The following is a 25,911-nucleotide window of genomic DNA, read 5'->3' on the forward strand; positions in this document are numbered from 1 at the left end:
ATGGTCGCTTTACATAGGGGGGGGGAATAACAAAGTAACAGACAGTGGACAGACACAACATACATATATATAAAGTGAGAGATTAGGGGTTAAAGGCCAAGTTGAAGAGGTGGGTTTTGAGCAGTTTTTTAAATGAGTCCAGAGTTGGGGCGGTGCGGAGTTCTGCGGGGAGGGAGTTCCAGAGGGTGGGAGCTGCCACACTGAAAGCTCTGTCCCCGAAGGTCCACAGTCTGGTTCGGGGGATGGAGAGCTGACCAGTGTCCGTGGATCATAGGGACCGTGACTGAGTGTAGGGGTTTTGTAGGTGATGCGGGATTTGATGGGGAGCCAGTGAAGGTGGATGAGGGTGGGGGTGATGTGCTGCCAGGGTTTGGTGCGGGTTAGAACCCTGGCAGCTGAATTTTTAACATACTGGAGCCTGTCCAGGGTTTTGCTTGGGACCCCGGACAGGACCCCGTTGCAGTAGTCCAGGCGGGAGGTTACAAAGGCATGGATGAGGGTCTCAGCTGTGGAGTCTGAAAGTGATAGTCGCAGTCTGGATATGTTTCTGAGGTGGAAGAAAGCGGATTTGGTGACGGAACTGACATGGGCTTGGTAGGAAAGGGTGGCGTCCAGGATAACGCCCAGGTTGCGGACCTTTGGGGATGGGCAGATGGAGCAGCCGTCTATGTTGAGGGTGAGATCCCCAACCTTCCGCAGCAGGGCCTTGGGTGCCAACCCTTAAATTCGTTTTGAAGTTGGGTCCAGGTCGCATTGAACTTGCTGAATAGTACAGAAAGCTGGGGTAGAAAGAAGGGGACATTTAGAAATGTTGCATTGAGCAGGAGGTGTCATCTCCCAGAGTTTGGAAAACAGACTGACACGCACACAAACAGTGGAGATAGAGAGGGGGAGAGAGACAGACAGAGCAAGAGAGACACACATTGGTCAGAGAGTGTTGGCTGTGGGCGGCAGGCCGGCAGCAGTGTCCCCAGGGTTTGGCTTGGCTAACAAGCAGCAGCATATGGGCTCCTCAGAGCGAGGAGCAACGCAGCACATGTCAATGCACCCGCACAGTATACACTATGGGTGGGAATCACCAGTTTCATCACGATACGATACAATATCGATTCTTTGGACAACGATATGATATTTTCCGATATCACAAAGTCTGCCACGATACGACACGATTTGATTCACGTGCCTGCGATCGATATGAGATGATATTATATGCCCATTTAACACAATCAGTAACATTTAAATCAACAAAAAAAAGGCAATGGAAATATCATTTGACATTTTTATTTTTGAGCTCTTCCAGACATTTAAATGAAAAACAATCTATTGTTTTTAATACAAATATACCTCCTGTTCACTGTTTTTGGTTAGTTTTTATTTTTTTATATTAATATCCTATTCACTGTCACAGAGCTGTATTTTGGCTAGAAAAGGCATATTGGGACGCCGAAGGTGCAGTACCGGCCAGATCCTGGTAGTGGTTCTGTCTCGGGAATACAGTAACCCCCCTCCTTCCCAGTCTCTCTATGGCTCTATCAGCTTAGCTTAGTTAGCTTACGCTAAAGCAACGTTAATTTCGGTATTTAACGCGACGTGGGCATAAAGGAATGGCGAGGATGCAAAGCATGTTAGATGCATTTGACCCGGCACTTATTACAACAGGCACTTATTTCGGGTCGCAAAATAGGCGGACTCTGAAGCAATGCTGTCTAACGTTAACACACGCTGAGTTGTGCTGAGCTAATGTTGTTGTTACGGCCCGGCGGATATGCTCACCAGGGGATTTTCAAAATAAGAGTATCGCAATATGAATCGATCTTTTTACGTTGCATCGATCCTATTTGATAATTGATAATAGATCGATATATCGATCTGGATCGATGTATCGTCCCACCCCTAGTATACACGCATAGATGCATGGACAGACAGACAGGCGCGTGTGCGCGCGTACACACACGCGCTGTAAAATTACATGGTTAAAATAAGGATCATCTGCTGGTGTAACTCTGGGTGTAGACCTATAGTGTGTGTGAGAGATTTGCTAACAGGGGACTTATTGAGGCGCCTGAGCATCTGTTCAAGTGCTGCAGGGCGTGTTGAAGATAAAACAGGCAGGATCTGAAGCCCATTGCTTGCAAGTGACCATGGGGACACTACCTCCACTCTGGCTCCCCCTCTCAGACAGTAGACAAGTAAAAGTATCCGTTTATAACTGTTAGTCATCATTACAATACTATTATGTTTGTATAGTGTTGCGTTCTTTAGATTGACCTTGAAGGATGAGGAGAGGGTTTAGCAATCAAATATTTATTACAGAGTGAATATTCAATATTACAGAGTATTTATTTACACAAACAGCTGAGAGTGGACACAGGTTCTACTTAGCTCTGGGCTCAGCAGGAGTGCATCCCGCTTCTTTCATCACATTGACATTTATACTTTTCTGGTTGGTGTTCTAAGCAAATGAGGTGGCTCTTTTCCAAATTAGCAGCGTGGTTCAGGGCTTAACAAGGTAACAGTTAAAATAGCAAGGATCTAGAATTACAGTCCGTCTCCTGGTGATTCAGAAGGACAGGCAGGGGTCATGGTGACACATAGGCCTTTGCTTGTTTTAATACAATATAATAACACATTTTAATGGTACACACATTTGTAGATATTTGTCTATACATTCTTAGAATAGATACATGGATAAATGAATCGATTCATAGATATTATACATATAGCAGATCCTGACATTATTTCCTCTGGTCAGCCAGAATCGTTGTCTCATCAGTCCTTGGTCTGTGGGGCTGTGATTTTTAGCAACAGATGCACTGGCCTTCTGGTCACAAATAGATCTTGACCACTATGGTGGCTACAGACAGGCTGAGATGTACACAGGCTGAGATTTACATGAAAACATGATAATGAAAGACATGGATAAATGTATCTAGGGACATGAATAAATGGTCCTATAACGGTGACGAGGAGATGGATGTGGCAGCCTTGTTGATCTGTGATGAACTGCTTTCGACATCGGGAGCTGGGGAGGGTAGTGAGAGCGAGGGAGGAGTCGATAGGGACGGGGACGGTCGTGACAGGGGAAGGGAGTCAGATGGTGATAGTATGGAGGGGGGTGAGAGCGGGGGAGAAGGGTGGAGTAAGGTGGAGAAGAGGAGCAGAGACAGTGGGAAGGGGATAAAGAGGAAGAAGGGTAGGGGAGATAGCTCGAGTGGGTCAGAAGGTGAGGGTAGCGGAAATGTTAGTGCAGAAGTGAGGAAAATTGTGGTGGTAGTTCGGTTTGGGGATGCGGAGCAGAAAATTATGAGAGGGATGAATCCGATGGTGCTGTCTGATAATTTGAAAAAGCAGTTGGGGAGTATAGATTATGCGAGGGTCCTTCCTGATGGGAACCTGTTGGTTTCATGTAAGAGTGAGGGGCAGGCTGAGAAGGCTAAAGAGTTGAAGATGGTAGTGAATTGTTCAGTGGTGCAGGTGGGTAGGGTGGGGAAGCGGAGAGGGGCAGGCAGTAAGGGGGTGATAGCCGGGGTGCCGAAGGGCTTGAGTGAGGAAGAATTAAAGGAGAACCTTAAGGGAGGTATGCTAGTTAGAGTAAGGAGGTTGCAAATAACTAGAGATGGGAAGAAGGAGCCTAGTGAGGCAGTATTACTGGAGTTTGAGGGGGAGGGGCTGCCTGGAAGAGTGAATTTGGGGTATGTGAGCTACTCTGTGAGGGCTTATGTGCCGAGGGCGATGTGGTGCTTTAACTGCCAGCGGTTTGGCCATATGGCCCGGGGATGTAGGGAAAGTAGGAGGTGTGCGAGGTGTGGGGGGGACCATGAGTATGGGGATTGCAGGGAGGTGAAGCCTAGGTGTTGTAGCTGTGGTGGGGAGCATAATGTGGCTTCTGGGGATTGTGAGGTCATGAGGAGGGAGACTAATGTCCAGAAGGTGAGAGTGGAAGGTCGGCACTCATATGCTCAGGCAGCGAGGGCGGACAAGGTGGAGAGGCCAGGGGGCGGGAGGCGAGGGAGGTAGTGGTCGGTGAGGTGGATAGGCAGATGGCTGGTAGGATATTAGTGGAGAAGAAGGCGCTTGTGTTTTTTTATAGCTGAGGTGATTAATAGTGCTTTCGGGGTTACATCTAGGACTGCAAAGGTTCAGGTGGTAGTGAAGGCAGCAGTGAGTCATTTGGGAGTAGAGGGGCTGGGGTGGGAGGAGGTGCATAGGGTGCTTTATTCGGGCGGGGTATCACAGAAGGTTTGAGGGAGATGGGGGTTAGGGAGTTGGGGATATCGGAAATACTGAGTGGGGGAGGGGGAGATAAGGCGAGGGTGGTGATGGGGTTTTGAGGAATGTGGGGGTGTATGATAGGGTCTGAGGGAAAGGGTCAGAGTTGGAAGTTGGATAGAAAGTTGAAATATACATGAGTCAGAGAGTGGGATATGTAGTATAATGTAGATGTAGGTTTATAGGGATGGTGAACAGTGTGGTTGTAGGAAGGTGTTTGTAGGTTAGGTAGTTAGTTAGACTAGTGGTTAGAGAGGGGAGACTGGAAGACTGGCCCGATCGCCGGGTCGGTAGGTGGCGGTAAATGCCCCAATTTTGGTGGCCGTCCGCCGTAAAACACCATTTAGAAGAAGAATAAATGGTCCTAGCCCACAATAGTACTGGCGCCCTCTGTCGGTGTGTAAGTGTATTATAAGGTTACATTGTGTGATGATGTTGTATGACTGAGGTCTGCTATCCCACCACCACCGCAGGAAGACCGCAGTGTCTGTTTACAAGCGTATTTGAACCAAAACGGAGTTGACGTTTCTTGTCTAACCAAAGGTGAGCGTAAACACAGACATACCACACCGTTCGTCTTGGCCAAGTAGAAGGTAAATCACTCCGTAAAAAAATACCTAATTGAATTGACAGATTTCTGCCACATAAGCTAGACGGCTAACGTTAGCTAGTGAGCTAGCAGCACTGTGGCCAAGTAGACTATTATGCATGTCCGATAACGATCCATTTTCTTGTGGAATCAAATTATTAGTAACGTTATGCTTCGTTTATCCTCCGTGGCGTATCGTCCTTAATAAGGGGTGTTGTGTTTTCAGTCCAGGATAACATTAGACTAATGTTACGGTAGGAGTTGTGCTAGCTGTGTTGCTGTGCTAGTAGTAATAGCTGATGATGGCCAACAACACACAGGCAACTTGGCCTGGGCGCGGTGCCCGCCCAGCTTCCCTTTAATCATTCCACATCATTTTCATGCATGCTGCTAATGTACCTCTGTTTAATTAACCAAGACCACTGTTGTATTTTAACATCCCAGTTATTAAACCCCTATAGTGTACGCCCCCCCCCCACAGTTCTGTCAGCTAAGCCTAGTAGCCAGTGTAACATCTTCATTAGAATGTTCAGTTGCCATTGCCAACATTCTAATCTCATGATGTGAGATCAACATTGATGTCCATAAGTGCAAGTAGTCATTTTGTTAAAGTGACCCCAACATTTTGTGACATCTTCGTGTGATGACTTTGCATCGTTAATCATTAATGACTCATATGTAGCGGATAATGTATAGCTACGAGGTCATTGTCGCAAAATAATTGACCGACATGGAGTTTAGAACACCGAGGCGCCTCACCGAGGTGTTTTAAACGTCAGTGAAGGTCAATTATTTTGCGACAATGACCGAGTATAGCTATACATTATCCCGCTTATTACATGGCTAACTTACTAACAATATACCTAATTCATTTTACACCATCGACAAGATGAGATCAAATGCAGACGCAGTTGTTCTGTGGCTCTGTCAGCCCAAATAAAGTGATTATTATTATCGCCGGCAGCCGGCAGGTGTGTCTGATTGCACTGAAACAGTGTGTCAGTGGGCTTGATTGCTCCAGCTGCGAAAAACAATAATCACCGGTGGTTATCGAAAAATTATTCACCCCTGTCAGGGGCTATTGACCAATCACAATCAAGCATTTCGGCGAATGTTAAAACGCCATGTAATAATGGTATATATTATATACCTCCCTTAGGTTATAATGCATAATGGAACTCATCTGCATTGTATTTTTGTACAGTGGATAGCGGAACTGCAGCCCTGTATACCAAACAGGACAACGAGGTCTTCACCATGAACTGTGACATGATGGACGGTATGTGTGTGTGTGTGATGGACGCATAATGATATGAATTATGTACACTACCTAGATTGACCTATCTCAAACCCTCTCCCCTTTCTTGATCCTCCTATCACAACTGTTGCTTCAAGAGGATCAGTAAAAGAGGGCGGGGTTTTGAGATAGTTCCGTTGGAGAGAGCAGCATGTTGTCTGTCTGTGATATATAGCAGCAAATGGTTCTAACTGTGTCAACAACTGTCAACACACTTGTTTGTTTGTTTGTTTGTTTAGGAGACATGGAGAACCAGGTGGAGATGGAGGAGAAGACTAGGCTCATTAACCAGGTTTTGGAACTTCAGCATACACTTGAAGGTAACACACCTACCGATGTTACTCTGTGCATTATGTTTACTCTCTCTAGTCAAATTGTGTTGAAAACAAACAACTCTTCATTATCCCACCCCTGCCCTTCTTGCTCTTGCTAATTAAAGGAGCAGTTCAGCCAAAATAATTGTTTTTCCTCTTACCCAGAGTGTTATCTATCCATCCAGGTAGTTTGGTGTTATTTGCCTAGTTTTTGAGATATCTGCCATAGATATTTGATACTATCTTGTCTAGCACAGTCTCTGGAGCGTAACAGTAAGAAGCATTTTGTATGAAAGTATTCTGTACTTCTGTATGACAACTATTAAAGAACTTGAACTTGAACTTGACACGTTACATTATTATGGGGTGGGGTGTACTTCAGTAGAAAATGGTTTCTACTTGAAACTGCTCACAACAAGGTCTGTGGATTATCTTGAGAAACTGGGTCATGGTTTCTGGACCCGGTTTTGAGTTTGAGTAAAATTTTTAAAATAATAATAATTTTCACAAAGAACTCTAAACCATTGTATTGGAGTGATGGCAGATATCTCCCAAACCAGGCGAATCACCAAAACTATCTGGATGGATAGATGGCCCTCCGGGTAAAGGAGGAAATGTGTTGTTTTCTTTCAAATTTTGGGTGAACTGCCCATTTAATGCCAACTGAACAAAATCCCAGACATTGCACTTCCTCTTGTTCCTCATCTCCATGTCTCTCCTTCATGGTCTGTTGAGCATTGTGCTAGTTAGTTTAGCCTCTTCTCTTTATACCTTATATTGCAGTGATGCTGGAATGGAACTAGCTTATCTATAATTAGAGTTGTTCCGATACCGATACCAGTATCGGAAATGCCGCCGATACTGCCTAAAATGCTGGTATCGGTATCGGCGAGTACACGTAAATTCTAGCCTCCGATCCCATGATGTCATTTATCTCATGCGGAGAGTGAGGATTATAAAATGAACGTGTTTTAAAGTGTGATGCTGTTTGTCATTTTAACAGCAGATACACTTTCTTAAATTCCTTTGACAGAGCGTGTGACGGGGAGCTCGGACGGGATGTGTTTTGCTTGCTGGTGTTATGATAGCATTAGCTGAAAAGCTAGCTAACGTTACATCAAATCAGATGATCGCCTGTCCTTTCTCCAGGACCTGACACTGTCCGTCTATCAACAATAATGCACCCACGGTGAATTGTATTTAAGTCAAGTAGCTACTGACTAGCGTTAGCTGACTAACGTTATCAAATGTCAATGTGAAAACCTTGCGGGGAAGACGAGCTAGGTCAGCTTGTCATGTGAATGATTGTACTGGAAGTACAATTGTGTGTGTGTCTCTAAGACCAGACCATATTAGGCGCTCATGCGCCGGAAGTAGTTAATTCCATGTATGCTACCGAAACAACGCTGTGTGGAAGTGTCTACGAGAAGGATAATAAACACCACAACCTATGGAGTTAAAGCAGGTCGTCAAGAGTGTTTATTATATCGGTCATAACTTGAACATGGTGTCAGAAGTAAACCAGTGAAGATGGCCAAGTTTAACCCTCCCGACAACTTTGATTTCACTCGCCCAGAACTGTGGCCGGAGTGGAGGCAACGGTTCCAGCGCTACCGGCTAGCCACAAAACTAGACAGGGAGGATGGACCTGTGCAGGTTAGCACGTTGCTATATGCGCTCGGCAAGGAGGCTGAGCAAGTTTTCAACACGTTGCATTTCGAGGTACGGGAGGACGTTGATGACAAGGACAACTATGTGATTGTGTTGGACAAGTTGAATCGTTATTTCACTCCGAAAGTAAACATTATCCACGAACGTGCTCGTTTTTACCTCCGCTCGCAAAAGAGGGGAGTCTGCGGAGGAATACATCCGGACGCTCTACGAGCTGGCCGAGACCTGTCAGTTTGGTCCGGTGAAGATAGAAAATATTCGGGATAAACTGGTGATAGGAATCCTGGATAAAGAGATGTCAGAAAAGCTACAATTAATGGCAGATCTGACGCTGGAGAAAGCCATCGAGATGGTGAGACAGTCTGAGCAGATAAAGGGGCAAATTAGCCAACAGTCTAGAGCGGGCTCGGCAGATGCAGCATTCCTCAGTGAGGTCACACACAGCTGTTGTAACTGCGGAGATACTACATTCCTGAGTGAGGTCAGACACAATGCGCGCGCTGCGCCTTTCCAACAAAACAGAGGGCGGGGAAGAGCGCGGGGCAGTGGCGGCTTCCAAGCAGCAGGTGGTGCTACAGGAACGAAGTGTTTTAGGTGTGGAAGGGACCACCCGGACAATGTGCAGTGTCCAGCCAGGCAGGCAAAGTGCAGACACTGCCAGAAGATTGGACATTTTGCCGCCGTGTGTCGCTCTGCAAGAGTGAATGAGCTGACAACAATGGAGCAGCAGGATGACAGTTACAGTGAAGGACACTTCCTTGGTGAGATAAAAACAAAATACCTCTACGTGACAGATTCCAATAGGCCATGGACTGTTGAACTGAATGTCTGTGACACTCCTCTCACTTTCAAAATTGACACTGGTGCAGACGCCAGTGTGATTTCAGATGACACCTACCATCAGCTCAAACACCTGCCCCAGTTATCCAGTGACTGCACAGCTTTCGACAGCCCCGGAGGTAGACTTGAATGTCTAGGACTGTTCACTACCACATCTAAGTACAAGGGCCGGCAATATAAGTTCAACATCCATGTGATTAAGACAGCAAATGGCAGCAACCTGTTAGGCCGTGATGTTGCGGTGGCAATGGGACTGGTGAAGAGAGTGGAGGAGGTACAGGGCACATTCGGGGCGGATCTGGGCCTCTTGAAAATAAAACCTGTGAGAATATGCCTGCGGGACGATGCTGTCCCATACAGCATTAACACAGCGAGGAGAGTGTCTGCTCCTCTGCTTCCCAAAGTCAAGAAGGAGCTGGAGAGGATGCTCAAGTGCGGCGTCATAGAGGAGATCAGTGAGCCAACAGAGTGGTGTGCTCCCATGGTTCCAGTCCCCAAGAAAACTGATGAGGTGAGGATCTGTGTTGATCTAAAACGACTGAACGTGGCTGTGAAGAGGGAGAGATATGTTCTGCCCACCATAGATGACATATTACCAAAGCTGGGGGAGTCTCGAGTGTTCTCCCTACTCGACGCGGAAAGTGGTTTCTGGCAAATTCCACTAGAGAGAGAAACCGCTAAACTGACCACATTCATCACCCCAGTGGGTAGATTTTTTTTTAAGCGGCTTCCTTTCGGGATCTCCAGTGCACCGGAGATCTTTCAGAGAGAAATGTCTCGGCTGTTCAGAGGCCAAGAGGGAGTGGAGGTGTACATGGACGACATCCTTGTCCATGGTACAGATGATAAGGAGCACGAGGGGAGACTCCAGAATGTTCTGCGTATCCTGGAGAGTGCAGGTCTAAAGCTCAACGACAAGAAGTGCGTTCTGCGCCAAAGGCAGCTGAGCTACTTGGGGCATCGAATTGACAGTGAGGGCATCCAGCCTGACCCCTCAAAAGTAAGCGCCATCACAGAGCTACAGCCACCAAGTGACGTGCCAGGCTTAAGAAGGTTCCTAGGCATGGTCCATTATCTCGGGTGCTTCTTGCCTAACTTATCGGAAGTGATAAAGCCACTCAACGACCTGCTGAAGTGCGAGGCTGTGTGGATGTGGGACGCAGCACAAGACAACGCATTCCACAAGGTAAAGCAACTCCTCTCCACCGCACCTACACTGGCATTCTATGATGTAAACAAACCTACCATAGTGAGTTCAGATGCAAGCAGCTACGGGCTGGGCAGTGTACTGCTACAGAGACACTCAGATGGACTGAAACCCGTTGCATTCTGTTCAAGGACACTAACTGATGCTGAGAAGCGCTACGCGCAAATAGAGAAGGAGTGTTTAGCTGCTGTTTGGGCCTGTGAACGATTTTCCACTTACCTCTATGGCCTAGACAGCTTCATAGTCCATACAGACCATAAACCGCTGGTCCCTTTGATCAACAACAAGGACCTCGATAGAGTTCCCCTGCGGTGCCAACGATTGCTGATGCGTCTGATGAAGTACAACCCCATTGCAGAGTACGTACCTGGGAAAACACTGACAGTAGCTGACACACTTTCCAGGCAGCCATTGTCTGTAATTCTGAGTGAAGTGTCAGAACTAACCTCTGATGTTTCAGCGTTCGAGGACGCAGCTCATGCAGCGTGGCCAGTGTCGCCATCCAAACTGGACCGGATCAAGCAGGAGACGAGCGTAGACTACGACCTTCTGGTGGTGAGCAGACTGATCACAGATGGATGGCCGAAGCACGTGAGCAGTGTACCAGCACAAGGCAAAGCATATCACCACTGCTGTAACAGCCTGTCATTATCAAAGGGTCTTGTGCTGTACGGAGACCGCATCGTTATTCCTCACAGTATGAGGAAAGAGATACTCAACCGGTTGCATGACGGGCACCAGGGCATCACCAAGTGCAGGGAACGGGCACGCATGAGTGTGTGGTGGCCCGGGCTGGAGAGAGAGGTCCAGGAACTGGTGACAAAATGTCCCGAGTGCATGCAGGTCAGACCTACACAGAGGAAGGAGCCTCTGATTACAACGCCACTACCACAGAGGCCCTGGCAGGCGATCGGGGCGGACATCTGTGAGTACGAGAAAGAAAACTACTTGGTAGTTGTTGACTATTATTCTCGCTACATAGAAATAGCTCATCTACCAAACATGAAGAGTGAGACCACAATTGCTCGTCTGAAAAATATCTTCGCCAGGTGGGGTTGTCCAGATGAGCTTCACACTGATAATGCTAAACAGTTCACGAGCAAGATGTTTGAGAGTTTCACTGTGACATATGACTTTAAACTCATCACCTCTAGTCCTCACTATCCTCAGGCCAACGGTGGGGCTGAGAGAGCAGTGCAGACTGCGAAGAGGATCCTACGGCAGGATGACCCGTTTCTGGCTCTCATGAGTTACAGAGCTACACCAATACAAGCCACGGGTGCCAGTCCTGCACAGCTGATGATGGGCCGCCAGATCAAGACGACGGTGCCTACAGTCGATAAAGTGCTGTTGCCTGTGTGGCCCGACTTCGCTAAGGTGCGTGAAGCTGACGCCAGGGCGAAAAGGAGCTACAGGCATGCTTACAACCGACGCTATGGTGCCAGAGCACTTCCACCTCTCAGGCCAGGGCAGAGCGTGGCAGTGAAACTCGACGGTGAGTCCGGCTGGACGACAGCAGCAACAGTTCAGCAGCCACACGCAGCTCCGAGGTCCTATCTGATCCAGACAGACCACGGGACCTTGCGGAGGAACAGGCGCCACCTACGACCTACATTCCTTCCTGGAGAGGCAGAGGACATGCAGGCGAGCGAGCAACCATCGCCACCCCAGCTTACACCTCCGAGTGACGTCACGCCGCTCTGCACCCCGTCCTATCTGGAGCGGAGGAAAGCCATGGTGATCGACGACGACGACGTAGACGACGAGATCATCATCGGGGTTTCGGCTCTTGGAGGGGCCGTGTCACCTGCTAGGGAGCCTGTTTCCCCTGTTCGTGAGACTGTCCCGGCGCCGGCAGGGCCTGAGAATCGTCTTCCAGAACCAGCTCGGGTGACTTCCAGGGGCAGAGTCATCCGTCCACCTGAGAGATTTAAAGACTTTGTGTGTTATTAGACATGTGGCTTGCCTCAATGGAGCAGAATAACCTCCGGCAGCTACAGAGGTGACTGGGTTGTCTACCCCATACCCTCAGTAAAAAAAAAAAAAAAAAGTAACACACAATGTTGGTTTATGTTCTATTGTGACTTTCTCTGTTAAAAGAAAAGGGGGAAAAGGGGAAAGGAAGTATTGTTATGATGACACTTTGGTTAATGGCACTTTTCTATTTATTATTATAGCACTTTGATTAATGGCACTTTTCTATTTAAAAAGAATGAACTGATTGATATTGTGGTTACAGTATTACCTTGCACTTCTAAGAGCTCAGATTATTTGCTCGTTTGAGAGGACACTGCACTAATTTTGTATTCAACAGTATACACTGTCTCTGACTCAAAGAAGGGGAGATGTCATGTGAATGATTGTACTGGAAGTACAATTGTGTGTGTGTCTCTAAGACCAGACCATATTAGGCGCTCATGCGCCGGAAGTAGTTAATTCCATGTATGCTACCGAAACAACGCTGTGTGGAAGTGTCTACGAGAAGGATAATAAACACCACAACCTATGGAGTTAAAGCAGGTCGTCAAGAGTGTTTATTATATCGGTCATAACTTGAACACAGCTAGCTTAGCTTGACAACGGTACCGTGGCTAAATTTGGTGCTATTCATAATCCAGCAATAATGGCTGCAGACCTGCAAGCAAAGTACAGCAAGTTCCAAGTGCCAAAGGATAAGAGTCTGAGGCGGAGTCTCAAAAGAGAATGTTGAATATTTATTTTGCATCGAAAATCACAACATGAACGTTACTACTAGCCAGAGCCTCTGCTACTAACAGACTGGGTAGCGAGTGCAACACCGTCTAACGTCCGTGCGGATCATTGGAGTAGGGTATATCTGCAGTGCTGCAGCCCCATACTCATTGATTAATGATACTAATACTAATCTATACAATCACCTGTTGTTGAATAAATGCCATTAACTTATTACTAAAAAACTATATATAAAACAGTATCTGTAAATTTTTTATTTTTTTTTAAGTATAATTTATATAATATAGTTATTATTCTTTTTTTATTGTATGCACTGGATCAGTATACATCGGATCAGTATCGGTATCGGCCGATACCCAAAGCTTAGGTATCGGAATCGGATCGGGAAGGAAAAAATGGTATCGTAACATCTCTATCTATAATGTCCTTATCTATCTCGCTCAAACTTGGAAATCTTTTTTGTTTTTATGTCTCAGCTTAGAACACACTAAAATGTTTTCGCCTCCCTACATCAGTATGAACTGACTGCATTTTCTTTATTTATTTTCCTCGTGTGTTTTTTGTCGTATTTATTCAATGTATAACAATTTTACTGATTTCTTTCCTTGTATTTATCTGTGTTTTTGCTATTTATTTCACCTTCCAAGTTTAAATAAAGGTTGAATGAACACAATCCAGTGTCTTAGGACAGCCCCATGCCAACGTTCTACCTTTCTCTCTCTTGCATGTGTGTTCGTGCGCACACACACACACACACACACACACACACACACACACACACACAGAGGAGATATGACCAGAATTCTAACAATTTGTCTCAAACTGAAATTCCAAATTTTTTATTCAACACTTTGTTAGTACAAATATATAAATAAATAAATAAATACGGTAGATGTGCAGGAATTTGTCTTGTCACAATTGACCTATCTTGAACCCCACCCTCTTTTCTTGATCCTCCAATCACAACTGAATCCTGAATTTCCCCACAGGGATCAATAAAGGAATATCTTATCTTATCGTAACTGTTGTGATTGAAGGATAAAGAAAAGAGGGCGGGGCTTGAGGTAGGTCAATAGACTAAGTATGTGTCTCCATCAGAGCATTTGAGTGGAGTAGTGTTAACTTCACCTGAGCGAGGAGCACATTTTAATATCTTGGTCAAACTCAAGCTCCAATTCGCTCCATTCCACTCACGATGCTGCATCGCAGAGCCCATTTATTATTAGGTTGTGATGGGCAACCATTTATAGAAAAGCTACTGTCTCATTTCTATTTAATGTTCAAATCACCACTTTGCCCACTGTGAACTGCGGGTTACTTTCACTTTTGAATTGAGAGGGACAGACTGGGCGTCTCAATTCAAAGCTCACGATCAAGATCATGTTTCTAGCCTACATAGACTGTACTTCAAGTTCATTCATTTTCAGCAGAATTTCTCCACAGCCTTGCTTGCACAAGTGCTCCTTGCACAATTCTATCAATTGCACACACGTATACACTCATTATTCTACTCCCACATTACCACAGCAGAAGTTATATTACCTCACCTGTATTCGGCATGAAACAAATAACTTCTCTTTTCACACAGGCTTGTTCAGTGTTCACCATTAACTTCAGTGTCTGCTTTCTCAACGGTGCAAATTTGATGCAAATTTTGGCTGTAAAGGATATAAATGGTTTATTGCCAATACAGTTTGGTGTTCTATATCTGTAATTTAATCTCTGTCAGTATCGGTGGAATGTCGTCTGTTCTAAGCTTTACATTCTCTTTCCCTCTCCGTGTTCCAGATCTGTCGGCGCGCGTGGATGCTGTCAAGGAGGAGAACCTGAAGCTCAAGTCGGAGAACCAGGTTCTAGGTCAGTACATCGAGAACCTCATGTCTGCGTCCAGCGTCTTTCAGACCACCGACACCAAGAGCAAACGGAAGTGAACTGGGAATCCTGGATGCCCGGCCTTGCACTTGGGAGAGTAACCCCACCTTGGAGACATGGAGAGGAGGCTGTTTTCAGAACAGATCTTGGCCTTTTCTGTAATCAGTAGAGTTTGCTTGGCCCGATGGAAACCAACGCAACTGCCTCCAAAATGCAAATCGACTGTTCTCTCCTCTGGCTCACTCTCCAAGATGAATTTCCAAATGTAAGCGATTTGATTGAATGAGAAGTCAATTTGGCCCAGATATGTTTTGCAGCAGCTTTTTCCTCCATGGCACAGACTAGGTAGAGGTCACCCTTGGACCACTAGTGCAAGATCACATGGTTTCAACTCAAACTGGTCAACTGTGAAAATCAGGAGAACAGAAATGTGTTCAGTTAATATCCATCAGTAACTGATCTGGTCTCGGATAAGTGGCTAAGGGTCATTTGTACCTTGAGTTTGTTCCCATGCTCTTCATGTCCCCTTCCTATCTATCACGTTTACCGTCTTAACCCAGTCATCCTTCTCATTACAACACTGTTTTATTTATTGATGCTTTCCTTTCATTGTATTTCTATGTCAGCTGGATCTGAGTTATGTTAGGTCTTGGACGATGTCATGTGGTCCAATTATAAATATACTACTTCAACACTGGTTTAATCTGGATTGAACTGGCCTGGATAGCATTGAGTATGACACATATTTGAATTGCATGGCCATGTAATTAATTAATGTATGACTAATTGACTCCTTGATTAATTTCTTGTCTAATGGTTGTTGTACATCTAATGACGAGGTGTTGAATTCTGGTTTTGTAAAGCTACTAAAGACGCTTAATTCATTTATTTTTTTAATGTACATTTGCGCCATAAATTGGGTTCTAGAATCTAGATGCAGCCATTACGCCACCATGGATGGCTCGGTAACAAGGTTTTGTAAGTAAAAGCACAGAGAAATGAAAGAGTAAGTATTAATTACTGTACATAGATGTCTTAATTCCATATCCTTATCAACGCCAATCAGTTGTTTTGAAAGCCACCAGTGGTTCCTGTCACAATCACAATACGTCATCGCACTGACGGGATGCTTGCTTATCATTCAGTTGACCTCTCTCAAACCCGCCCTCTTTTCTTGATCATCCAATCACAAATGTTGCTTTCCTCGAGTTTTGTCAGAGAGGAGCAACAGTTGTGATCGGAGGATTAAGAAAATAGGGCAGGGTTTGAGAGGGGTCAATTGGGGAGACTCGAAAACACTGGATTGAATGCAATGAATGAATATTTATTGAAGAGGTCTTTTGGTGGGTATACCCCAATGGCCCGACTGGGTACAGCCTCCTAGGGTTGCAGAGAGGCCCCATTTGGGGACCATGCACTAGGGACCAACTTAGGCCACAGGGACCAGACCCTTGGCGGTAGAGGGAGACAAAGAGCACGAACAGCGGAGGGCCGAGCATTTTAAACCTGCAGGTAATGGCCTAATTAGGAGCCAGTGTGCTCAATGGACCTATCTCAAACCCACCCTCTTTTCTTAATCCTCAGCTGTGATTGGAGGATCAAGAAAAGAGGGCTTGGGCGGCTAGGTGGCGCAGTGGGCAAGGCGCTCGCCACCAACGCAGGAGATGCTGGGTTCGAGCCCAGCTCTCGGCGTTGCTTCCAGTTTGGCTGGTCGTTCATACTAATACAATTGGCAGTATTAGGGGGTAGAAAGCTGGTGGGTGGGGATCGGACGTTGTGGACAGCGACTCCTACAGGTCGGTTGGTGCGCCTGCGCAGTAGAATCAGGAAGCGACGAGGGCGGCGTGTCCCTCCCACGCAGACCCTCGCCGCTGAGAGATCGCGCTGTGCAGGTGAAAAGATGCAACGGCTGCCTCCTCGAGTACCGGAGGGGACACGTGATGCAAGGCTTCGTCCACATTGCAGCCGGCTTGTGGGAGGCATGGCCTAACAACGTTCGAGACAGGGGAGGGTAGAATTGGACAATGAGAAATTGGGGACGGGAGAAAAATAGAAAAATGGGGAGAAAAAGTAGATCAAAAAAGAAAAGAGGGCTTGGTTTGAGATGGGTCAAATTGAGTCTCTGCTACAACATTAATTCTATATAATTTTGTTATCACTCACATTACCTGAAGTATTTTCAGCCCTTTAAAATGTACCATTAAATTGCCATAAAATAACAGTTATTTTATTGTTAAACCAACGGTTAATGTTTTAAAATAATGCAACATAAAAGATCATGGTTGGACCTTGAATGCAAACCTACTTACATGGATTTGAGTGGCAGGGCTGTAGACAAAACCCAGCAAAGTGCATTTGAGAAGCAGAGCGAACAGAGCAAGACTGGGAAGAGATGTAGTGAGTAAGGAAAATGTAGGAAGAGGACTGAGGAAAGGTATTCGTCCGGGAAAAATAAAAAGTGAAGCAGCCTAGAGTGCTATTGATCCACTCACCCAGTCCTGGAGCACAGGCACTGCATATAGAAGCATCAAACCGGGCATTACCTGGAAAACGTGCTGATGTCAATAATGAGCTCCAAAGTGGATCCTCAAATATATGACGGGGGAGCGTGAGGGTTGATCACAGGGATTGATACAGGAAGGTAATGTGGTGGACAACATTGAGATTAAGAATAGGTTATTCATCCCTAGCTAGTAAATTATTGCTCCCCCCCCCCCCCCCCACCTGGAGTGGCAATTTAAATGTTTATACAGAATGGCTTTTGTTACTGGTGCTATTGCAAAGGGAAATCATTTTGGATATTGTGTTACACTCCAATATATTATAATTTTTTGTACAGTAATATGCATATTATCCCTCGTTTCTTTTCCTTCTGGCATGCTGACTGACTGCCCTACCTACAAACATCCTAAGAAACAAACTGCCTTGTGTGTAGAGATGCTCTGTAAATCTTGATGCAATTGCCTTTTAACATTTTGTTTTAATAAAGACTTAAGACTTAACTCGTTTCTTTGGGCATTTCATACATACTGTTATGAATTTGTTGTGGTTGTGATTAATCAGCAGACCAGTGGCAGCAGTTCTTACCCAAAAGCAGCTCTGAGCGCTTGGAGAATAAAGTGACACCAAGGAAGTTTCAAAGGTTGCTCTGAAGTTTATTGAGTACATGGCAGATACATTGGCCGTCAGTGTCACGTACACACTGAGCCATAAACCACCACAAAGGAAGTAAGGGACAGTGTTTTAGCAAGAATTACGGCTTAGGACAGGAGCGACTCGCCTTCTTAAAGGTGTAAACAGGGCACGAAATAAACTTTGACAGCCAGTGGCGGGTAGATGGGAAGAATCTACCCGCCAAGCATATTTCTTACCTGCCACATTTTCTTTTTGATACATTTTTTTTATTTTTATTTTATATAATTTACATTTTTTTATATATAGTATAATCATACTTGTAGTTGTATTATCTGCGAGACATCGCCACCACGCAACAAGTCAAAATGCTCGCTATCTGCAAACAGCTCCACTGTCTGTGTGTATACTCGAGTAGCCTCCAGCTCCAGTAAGGATTCTCCGGCGCTGTCTGTGTGTATACTCGAGTAGCCTCCAGCTCCAGTAAGGATTCTCCGGCGCTGCAGCTAGACCCTATACTCTACATTCAGCAGCATGCAAGGATTCTCTGGCGCTGCAGCTGGATGCATCCATAGATATATATCTATGGATGCATCTCCGTCTGAGTCGCGTAGTTGATGATGTCACACACAGAGTCTGTCACAGACTAAGATGTCAACACAAACACACAGACCTTGGTGGATGCATGAAGCGATATAAATAAACCAATAGCCAATAAATGTGAAGTTATCTTTGAACCCCTGTTGTCAAGCCTCGTTAATATAACCCCTTTCCTCACTAATGGAACTGGTTTTGTGGACTCCATGACGGTGCTTTGAGCGTTTCCAGGATTAGCAGCTAACGCTAATTAGCTTAGTTAGCTCCCTACAGTGCAAGCAGGCGCCACGGGCAGTCAGGACAGAAGAGTAGTGGATGTGACATCAGTAAACAAGCCACAAATTAGGCCTGTCATAAGACGAAAACACACTGCAGTTTTAATTATTTTACATGACTATTTTGTGACCCGCCAAATGGCGGACAGACCTCTCAGTGGCACACACCAAACCTAAAATCTGGTCGCCAATGGCAGGCTCTAGTTTCGGGCCCTGGGTGTAAACCACAATTACTCTTGACTGCAGATACAGTAGGATGTGTTTGTGGAACAAGATGCATTAAGGTCCAACTGAACTATGTGAAATGCATGTGTAGTACAGGAGCTGTGAAAGTACACTACACAAGATTATAGCACAAAGTACAATTCCTAACACCTACCCAGTGTTATTACATGTGAAGAATGGGACAGTGCAGGGTAGAAAACGTAGAGTAAAGAATACTTCTAGAATAGGGAGATTTATTCAAATAGACCTGCCACATTTTCCTGTCCGGTTTCTCCATTGACTTCCAAAGTAAAACTAGACATGGAAAAAGTAACCGAAATTATAACTAGTTTTACTTATAGTGACAGGAGGGTGATGATGGATATTTCAGGGGCTAAACAGCATAACCGAAGTCAACTAGTTTACAGTATTGTGGACACTGTTGCACAGCACCCTCTGGGAAGTCCGTTAAAACGTTCACAACTTGTCGTCTTCACACATAAACCACGCCCGTAGCTGCCAGTCGTTCCTCAAAGGACACCAAGGATGTCCGAACCACAATCACATAACTTGAATCCTCACAAGCTGGATGTTCTTGTGATCTCACGAGGCCAGCTGCCGTGCAGTTATACAGCTTTGTGCCATTCAAATGTATCGAGGGGTGTTGGTCTGCAACTCACTCCCAAAGCCAGACACCAGAGAAGTAAGAGTAAAACCTGTGATGTCATCAGGTAAAGATGAAGTCTAGAGCTGTTCCATAGACAACGAATGTTTGAGTTTGTTACCCAAATCCACAGACCTTGTTAAGTTTCATTAATAACTATCATGGCAGGTGTACTTCATTAGAAAATAGTTCCCAATATAAACTATTCACAACAAGGTCTGTGGATTATCCCCAGTAACCGTGTTATGATTTCTGGAAAGACATTGTTTTCAAATGTTTATATATCTTATTTTGCCACTTTTGAGTGCCACACACCCAATGTCATTCAGCTCCATTGTATTGGAGCGATAACTCAGCAAATCACACCAAAATTATCTAGATGGATAGATAGTGCTCTGGGTAAGAGGAAAATATATATTTTATATACTTATAATATACTTTAAAACTTTGGGTAAAATGCTCCTTTAACCTCAATCATTGCTCCATTTCAAATCCAATGTGCTTGAATACAGCCTGGACTCATATTTACAGATTGCACTGTAGATTCAGGTCATACCACCCAGCCTAATGTGAGGGGTTATTTGAAAATACATTTTGGTTTGACATCATGCAGTTCAATGGGATAAACAGCGATTGCATTACTTATTTTGCACAAGTGAACAGGTATTTTTTTAATATTTATTTTCCAGCATCCTTGTATTGAATATGCCATTTCTGGTGGATGTTTATTAACCCTTTCCTTGCCTAGCCACCCCATGCAAAAGCAAAAACCTTTTACAAACTGGGCAGTAGATGGTAGGTAGGTAGGCACTAGGCAGTGTTCCTGGCAAAAAGGACAGCTAATTGATTACAGTACTTAAAGCTAATTGGAAGAGCTTGTAAAATAATTGATTCCCGTAACAACCCAGGCTAAAACAGCAAGGAGTATATAATATATCTATATAAGTATATCATTTTTCTTCAGCACCTAACTAACATTTCAGACTGCCAAATCCATGCCAAGAAGCAAAACCCATTTTCCATTATATGAGACCTGTAAGTCAATCAACAGGATGCCTTTCTTTTTTTTATTAAATATTGTTTTATTTCCAAGAGCAATGTACAATTTGCAAACATATGTAAACAGGGATATCTGCCATCATTGGGCAAGAACATGAACTATAAAAGCCAGAGACAAAAATATAAAACAAAAAACAAGAAAATCACAATAAACTTTTTTCCCAGGCAAGCATTCTAGAATTTCAGGTCCGCAGACATTCGGGGACAGCAATGTTGTGCCGACTGAATGGTGTCATGACCTCTGAACAGTTTGATTGTACAGTGGTCTGCTATGTATTCTGTTGTGACTTGACGACTGAGGGCCCTATTTTTGCAAACCCACACAAGTGTAAGCTCAGGGCGCTGTTGCACATGGGCATGTCCCAATTTATCTTTGGTAATTTGCAAGCGTGTCCATAGCGCAGCACCTTTGTCAAAGGGTCGGAGTGGGAAGAACACATTTCTATTGCCAGCCCCAGCTGTGCCACCGTGACCGCACCCACCTCGAAATTACCCAACAGGCTCAAGCAGAACCAATTCACCTTGTGTCCAACCAAATTGTCAATATACTTGCACCAGCATGAAAATAAGAGCCCCGAATGTCAAGTTATCCGGGTGAAACAACAATATTTGTGGATTTGCACAGCAAACTAGTGCTGGCGAGTTCAGCGGTTTATCAAACAAGTTATCAGCGACAGCCTTTCAAACTGACCTCGGCTCCCAAGTAAGCAAACCAGTAGCCAAACAAATATACTGTAAGAAAAAAAAGAAACAGCCTAAAGTCACTCAGAAAATGCATCATAAATGTTTTTATTTTTATCTGGCATGGAACAAAACAAGTTTTAAAACAGGAATAAATAAGGTTATCAGTGCCGATCCTCTTGATCTTCAGTTTTCAAATCGCTATAACTTAGTAAAAAAACAAACACACAAAAGTAACTCTTCCTGACTTCTTTTGAAAAGTCAAAACAGAACATCTGTTTTCCAATGGAGGTATCATTTTCTACCTAAGGTGAGGCGACTTATTGTCTGAAATGTCCTGGCACCATGGTTAACATCTAGGCGACTTATTGTCTGAAATGTCCTGGCACCATGGTTAACATCTCAAAAGTGAAGTCTTTCCTCATGTCCCACGGCATCCTCTGTCCCACCACCCGTTCCCAAAACAAACCCATTTCCACAAGTTTAGAGAGAAAGGAACTTGATAAGTACCTGTATCCATGAACGTCTCCTGCCCAGAAGGGATGCAAGAAACCACAGCAACCTCAGAGAAGTAACCCATGGAGCCTTTGGACAGTGGTATGTACAACTGGAGTTCCCTCTCAGATTCATATCATAAAAGGCCAACAGTTAACCCAAATAACTATGAAGAACTATATTCAGAAAGGAAGACTGCAAGCGGAGATGCGGGGAAGGGGTCAATGGAGGGTTTAGGCTGGGGAGATTGGGGGGGGCTAAGAGGCAATTAAGTGGAGAAAGGCTGAAAAGGATGGAAGCTTAGGAACGAAGAACAAAATGTCAACTGGGACTTCAATAAGGGTGTGTGAGTGTCTGGGGGGGGGGGGGGGGGGGGGTGATATAGGATGTAATTTAGAAGCCAGTGGACCTTAAGGGAGTGTAGCTGAGGGATAGAGGACAGAAAGGAAAGTAGGTAAAAAGGAGGGAGGGAAGAAGGTGAGTAGAACATAGTAGCCAGGGTGACTGCAGACTACCAGTTGGCTGGAGGAAGTGCATGCTGTTCAGTGTGGAGGAAAGGAAGAACAGAGTCTTTCCACCTCCTCCCCACCAGGGCATGCAGGAAGGAGAAAGGAGATGAGTAGGCCCACATCTTCAGTCTTTCCGTACCCTCCTCTTCCTCACAGCTTGTTTCTGGCTGTTGACGCCATTGTCACCGCCCTCCTTTGGCTGGATGAGAGAGAGAGAAAGAATGCAATTGAGAAGAGGCAGAAAATGATTAGCTAACACATGATTACTTGGTCTGTTCACTGGTTAAGACAGAAACACATGTTTCAGTCTTTCATGTCTTGTCTGACCTCAACGCCCCTCCGTGCTTTGATCGCTACCAGGGAACAAAACTTTTTGACTTACCAGCCATTTGGCTGGTAGATTTTAAAAACTACCAGCCAGGCAGATTTTTTACCAGCCAAAAATTATAAATAGCTTTTTAGTATATCGCCATGTGTTATTATTACTACGGTATATAATACTCTCATATGCTATTTTCAATTAATATCATAAACAACATAAGGAATATTAGCATAATTTTAAGTGGACTGAAGGAATGAGTCAGCGTTAATGAAACATAGAAGTGGGGTCGGGACACACACACTGGTTCAACTCACCACCCCCGCATCATATTGTAGTCTAGTCTGTCTTCAAACTTCCACTCCTCTCGAAACTTTTATATTTGAATATCAACATTATCTGTCCATCCTCAGTAATCCTCAGTTTACTATAATATACTCCTGTCCTTAGTCCTGACTAGTGACTTCATCGTCTTTCCAAACGCACGCACACACAGAGAAAGGGAGAGTGCTCCCCCCCCCCCCCCCATTTCCCTTTCCTCAGTCCACACTGTCTGCTGTTCTCTCTGGCTCTGCCTCTGATCAGGATTAGCTTGTTAGTTTACGCTAACGTAACGTTCATTTCGGGCGATGTGGGCATAAAGGAATGGCGATGGTGAAAAGAATGTTAGATGCATTTGACCTGTTGTGAGAAAAAAAAAACACCACAGACTTATTTCGGCTCGCAAAATAGGCGCACTGCTGTGTAGCCCCGCTCGGCTTTAATGCGAGCAGACAGCACGGACTGGGGCGGATATGACTCGCGGAGTTGCCACAGGTTTTTTCAAAATAAGAAATGAAACCAGTCACGTCACTCTACTGTGATTGGACCGTTGGCTTGAGTGCAATGTGGGACTTGTAGTTTAACGATTCTCAGCGGAGAAATAAAAAGAACAACTGAGGCTGTAATCTGCACTTGCACACTGTGCGAGTAATTGATTTTTCAGGTTCGCACACACATATTTTTAGGGGCATATGCGAGCAATATGGTCGCACTGTAGAGCCCTGCTATATTGATACCATTTAGCCCTTACCATGACCAGGATCTGTCCCGAAAAGAATATTCCAATTATCTGATCGCCATTCCAAGTACTGATCGCGATCGTGTTTCCAACGTAATCCAGCAATGAACATGAACCCGGGGGGCCCGACCCTCGTCGATGCAGGATAAGCGCTTGCCCTGCCCGAGTAGTTAGACACCGCCCGCTGGCCGCAGATCGGCCCAGACACCAAGGCACATTGTTTCAAATGGAGTGCAATAGCGGCCGCAAGGCAGTGATATTGGACTTTTGCGATCTCAGACCCATCCCCAGTGATAACACACAGCTGCCTGCATGTTTATGAATGGAAATATCGAATAAAAGAAATAATGATCATAATAACGAGTATACTTGTTGTTGGTGTCCAACGATTGGCGGGCTATAACGAGTATACTCGTTGTTGGCAATTAAAGAGTTAAAGTTAATACATAATATCATCACAAAACTTTGAATAGAAGTACATTAGAATAGTTGGAGGAAATGTATCAGTTGTTAAAGGGGACATGCATTATAAATGGCCTTTTCCAGTGTTTAGCATTGTATCCTAGCAATTGGGGATTATATCAATGTGGTTTGTGTCGTTAATTATCATATTGACTCATCAGTCTAGTCTCGAGTTCACAAGATCTTCCCTCACTCAACTAAGCTGTTCTGATTTGACGGTATTGCTGACATGAATAAGGTACTGATTTGCATAACAGCAGAGCGAGTGGAAATATCTTCACTTCCTCAAACAGAGCGAGGCAGAGAGAGAACAAGCGAGCGAGAGAGGGAGAGAGACAGGAGCTTCTGTTGGGGAAACGAACCACGCACGGGGAAGCAGTGGCACACACACATTTACACACCCAACCTGGACCGCACGGGGAAGCAGTGGAGAGATAACTTTATGCTCTGTGTCCCTCTCCCTCCCTCCCTCCCTCTCTATCTCTCTCTCTCTCTCTCTGTCTGCCAGTCGCAGACTGTGGGTGACTGTCACCCAAAGCGCTTATGGGCGGAGCCCATCCAAAAATAGCCTGAAATCCTGAGGCTGAAAAATGATGATTTTGAGTACTTGATCAAATAGTGCAAGGAATAGCAATGCATGTCCCCTTTAAGGATCCATTATTTTTGTGGCAGGTGTTGTTAACTCTTTCACTACCGCACTACCAAATGGTTAACCCTTTCACTGCGACAATACAGAAGGTTTCACTACCACACTACAGAAGGTTAACCCTTTACTATCACACTACAGACGATTAACCGTTGTGGTAGTGAAAGGGTTAAGGATGGTGAAATGCAGAAATGGCAGGTGTGCCTGATAATAGGGGTATGTCCAATAAGGAGGGCTGATTAACTAGGTGTGCATTTGGAATACGCGTTGGTCCTGTATTGAAATGTATTTATGTAATATGAAACTAGCTTGGTTCGGTTGTTGTTCCAGGATGTGAGCATATCAACCCTGTTGCATTTTATGGTCCTGCTTGCTTCTAGGAAATGGTGCATCACATCTGCCTCGTCACCGCCCACTGTGACAGATAGGAGAGATACTTTGCCTCTCAGAGCATTCAAGGAACTATAAAAGAAGGAAGGGTCCTCACGTCACTGTGTAGTGCGTGAACGCACATTCCACAAAGTGTGGAAACTTTCAATTCAACATGGAGTTGAATGGGATTGCCGGGTTATTACCTCGGATGTCAGAATCATCTGCAATTTGTTGTATTGTTAACTAGCTAACGTTTGATATATATTTCCTCAGATAGCCGGTATATTTTGAATTTGAATACAGCCTTCAATAGAACTGGCACCAAAGTCTGGCACCAATCAGAACATAGAACACTGGTCTAAAAAGACAGCCATCTTTTTAGTAGCTCTTGTTGGGCAAGTAAGAATTATTCAAAGAAAAAATACCTCATCTTCTGATGTTCTCTCAATAGGTTTGTTCTCCTCTTCTTCTCCTCCTTCCTCCACCCCCTCCTCCTCTTCTTCATCATCCTCTTCCTGTCTGTCCCCTCCTGCCCGGGCATCATCTGCCTCCAACTCCTCCTTCGCTCCTGAGAGAGGGAAATAAAGGGAGTGGGCAGACGGCACGAGACATCCATGTGGCACAATGTAGCATCAGCGCTGTGATGAGATCCTCCACACATCAGA

At 44.9% G+C, this 25,911-nt stretch overlaps 2 protein-coding genes across 4 annotated transcripts in view; one reads left to right on the forward strand and one right to left on the reverse strand.

Moving 5' to 3' along the window:
* Positions 1-17,773, forward strand: part of scoca (short coiled-coil protein a) — a 41,577-nt gene extending 23,804 nt beyond the window's left edge. Inside the window, exons 1-4 of one of the 3 annotated variants that reach the window (XM_084317985.1) lie at positions 4,696-4,812; positions 6,063-6,137; positions 6,395-6,475; positions 14,688-17,773. In XM_084317985.1, coding sequence (XP_084174111.1) covers positions 6,116-6,137; positions 6,395-6,475; positions 14,688-14,830 — 246 coding nt within the window. In that variant the 5' untranslated portion in view covers positions 4,696-4,812; positions 6,063-6,115 and the 3' untranslated portion in view covers positions 14,831-17,773. Of the gene's footprint in view, positions 1-4,695; positions 4,813-6,062; positions 6,138-6,394; positions 6,476-14,687 lie in introns of those variants that run through there. The other 2 variants (XM_084317983.1, XM_084317984.1) reach the window with 2 other exon arrangements.
* A 3,697-nt stretch (positions 17,774-21,470) lies between these two features.
* Positions 21,471-25,911, reverse strand: part of clgn (calmegin) — an 80,571-nt gene continuing 76,130 nt past the window's right edge. Inside the window, exons 14-15 of the mRNA XM_084317818.1 lie at positions 25,672-25,814; positions 21,471-22,586 (exon numbers count right to left, since the gene is read on the reverse strand). Of these exons, the coding sequence (XP_084173944.1) occupies positions 22,512-22,586; positions 25,672-25,814 (218 nt within the window). The 3' untranslated portion in view covers positions 21,471-22,511. The remainder of the gene's footprint in view (positions 22,587-25,671; positions 25,815-25,911) is intronic.

Source organism: Notolepis coatsorum (genome assembly GCF_963971535.1).
Source record: "Notolepis coatsorum genome assembly, chromosome: 7".
Taxonomy (NCBI): Eukaryota; Metazoa; Chordata; class Actinopteri; order Aulopiformes; family Paralepididae; genus Notolepis; species Notolepis coatsorum.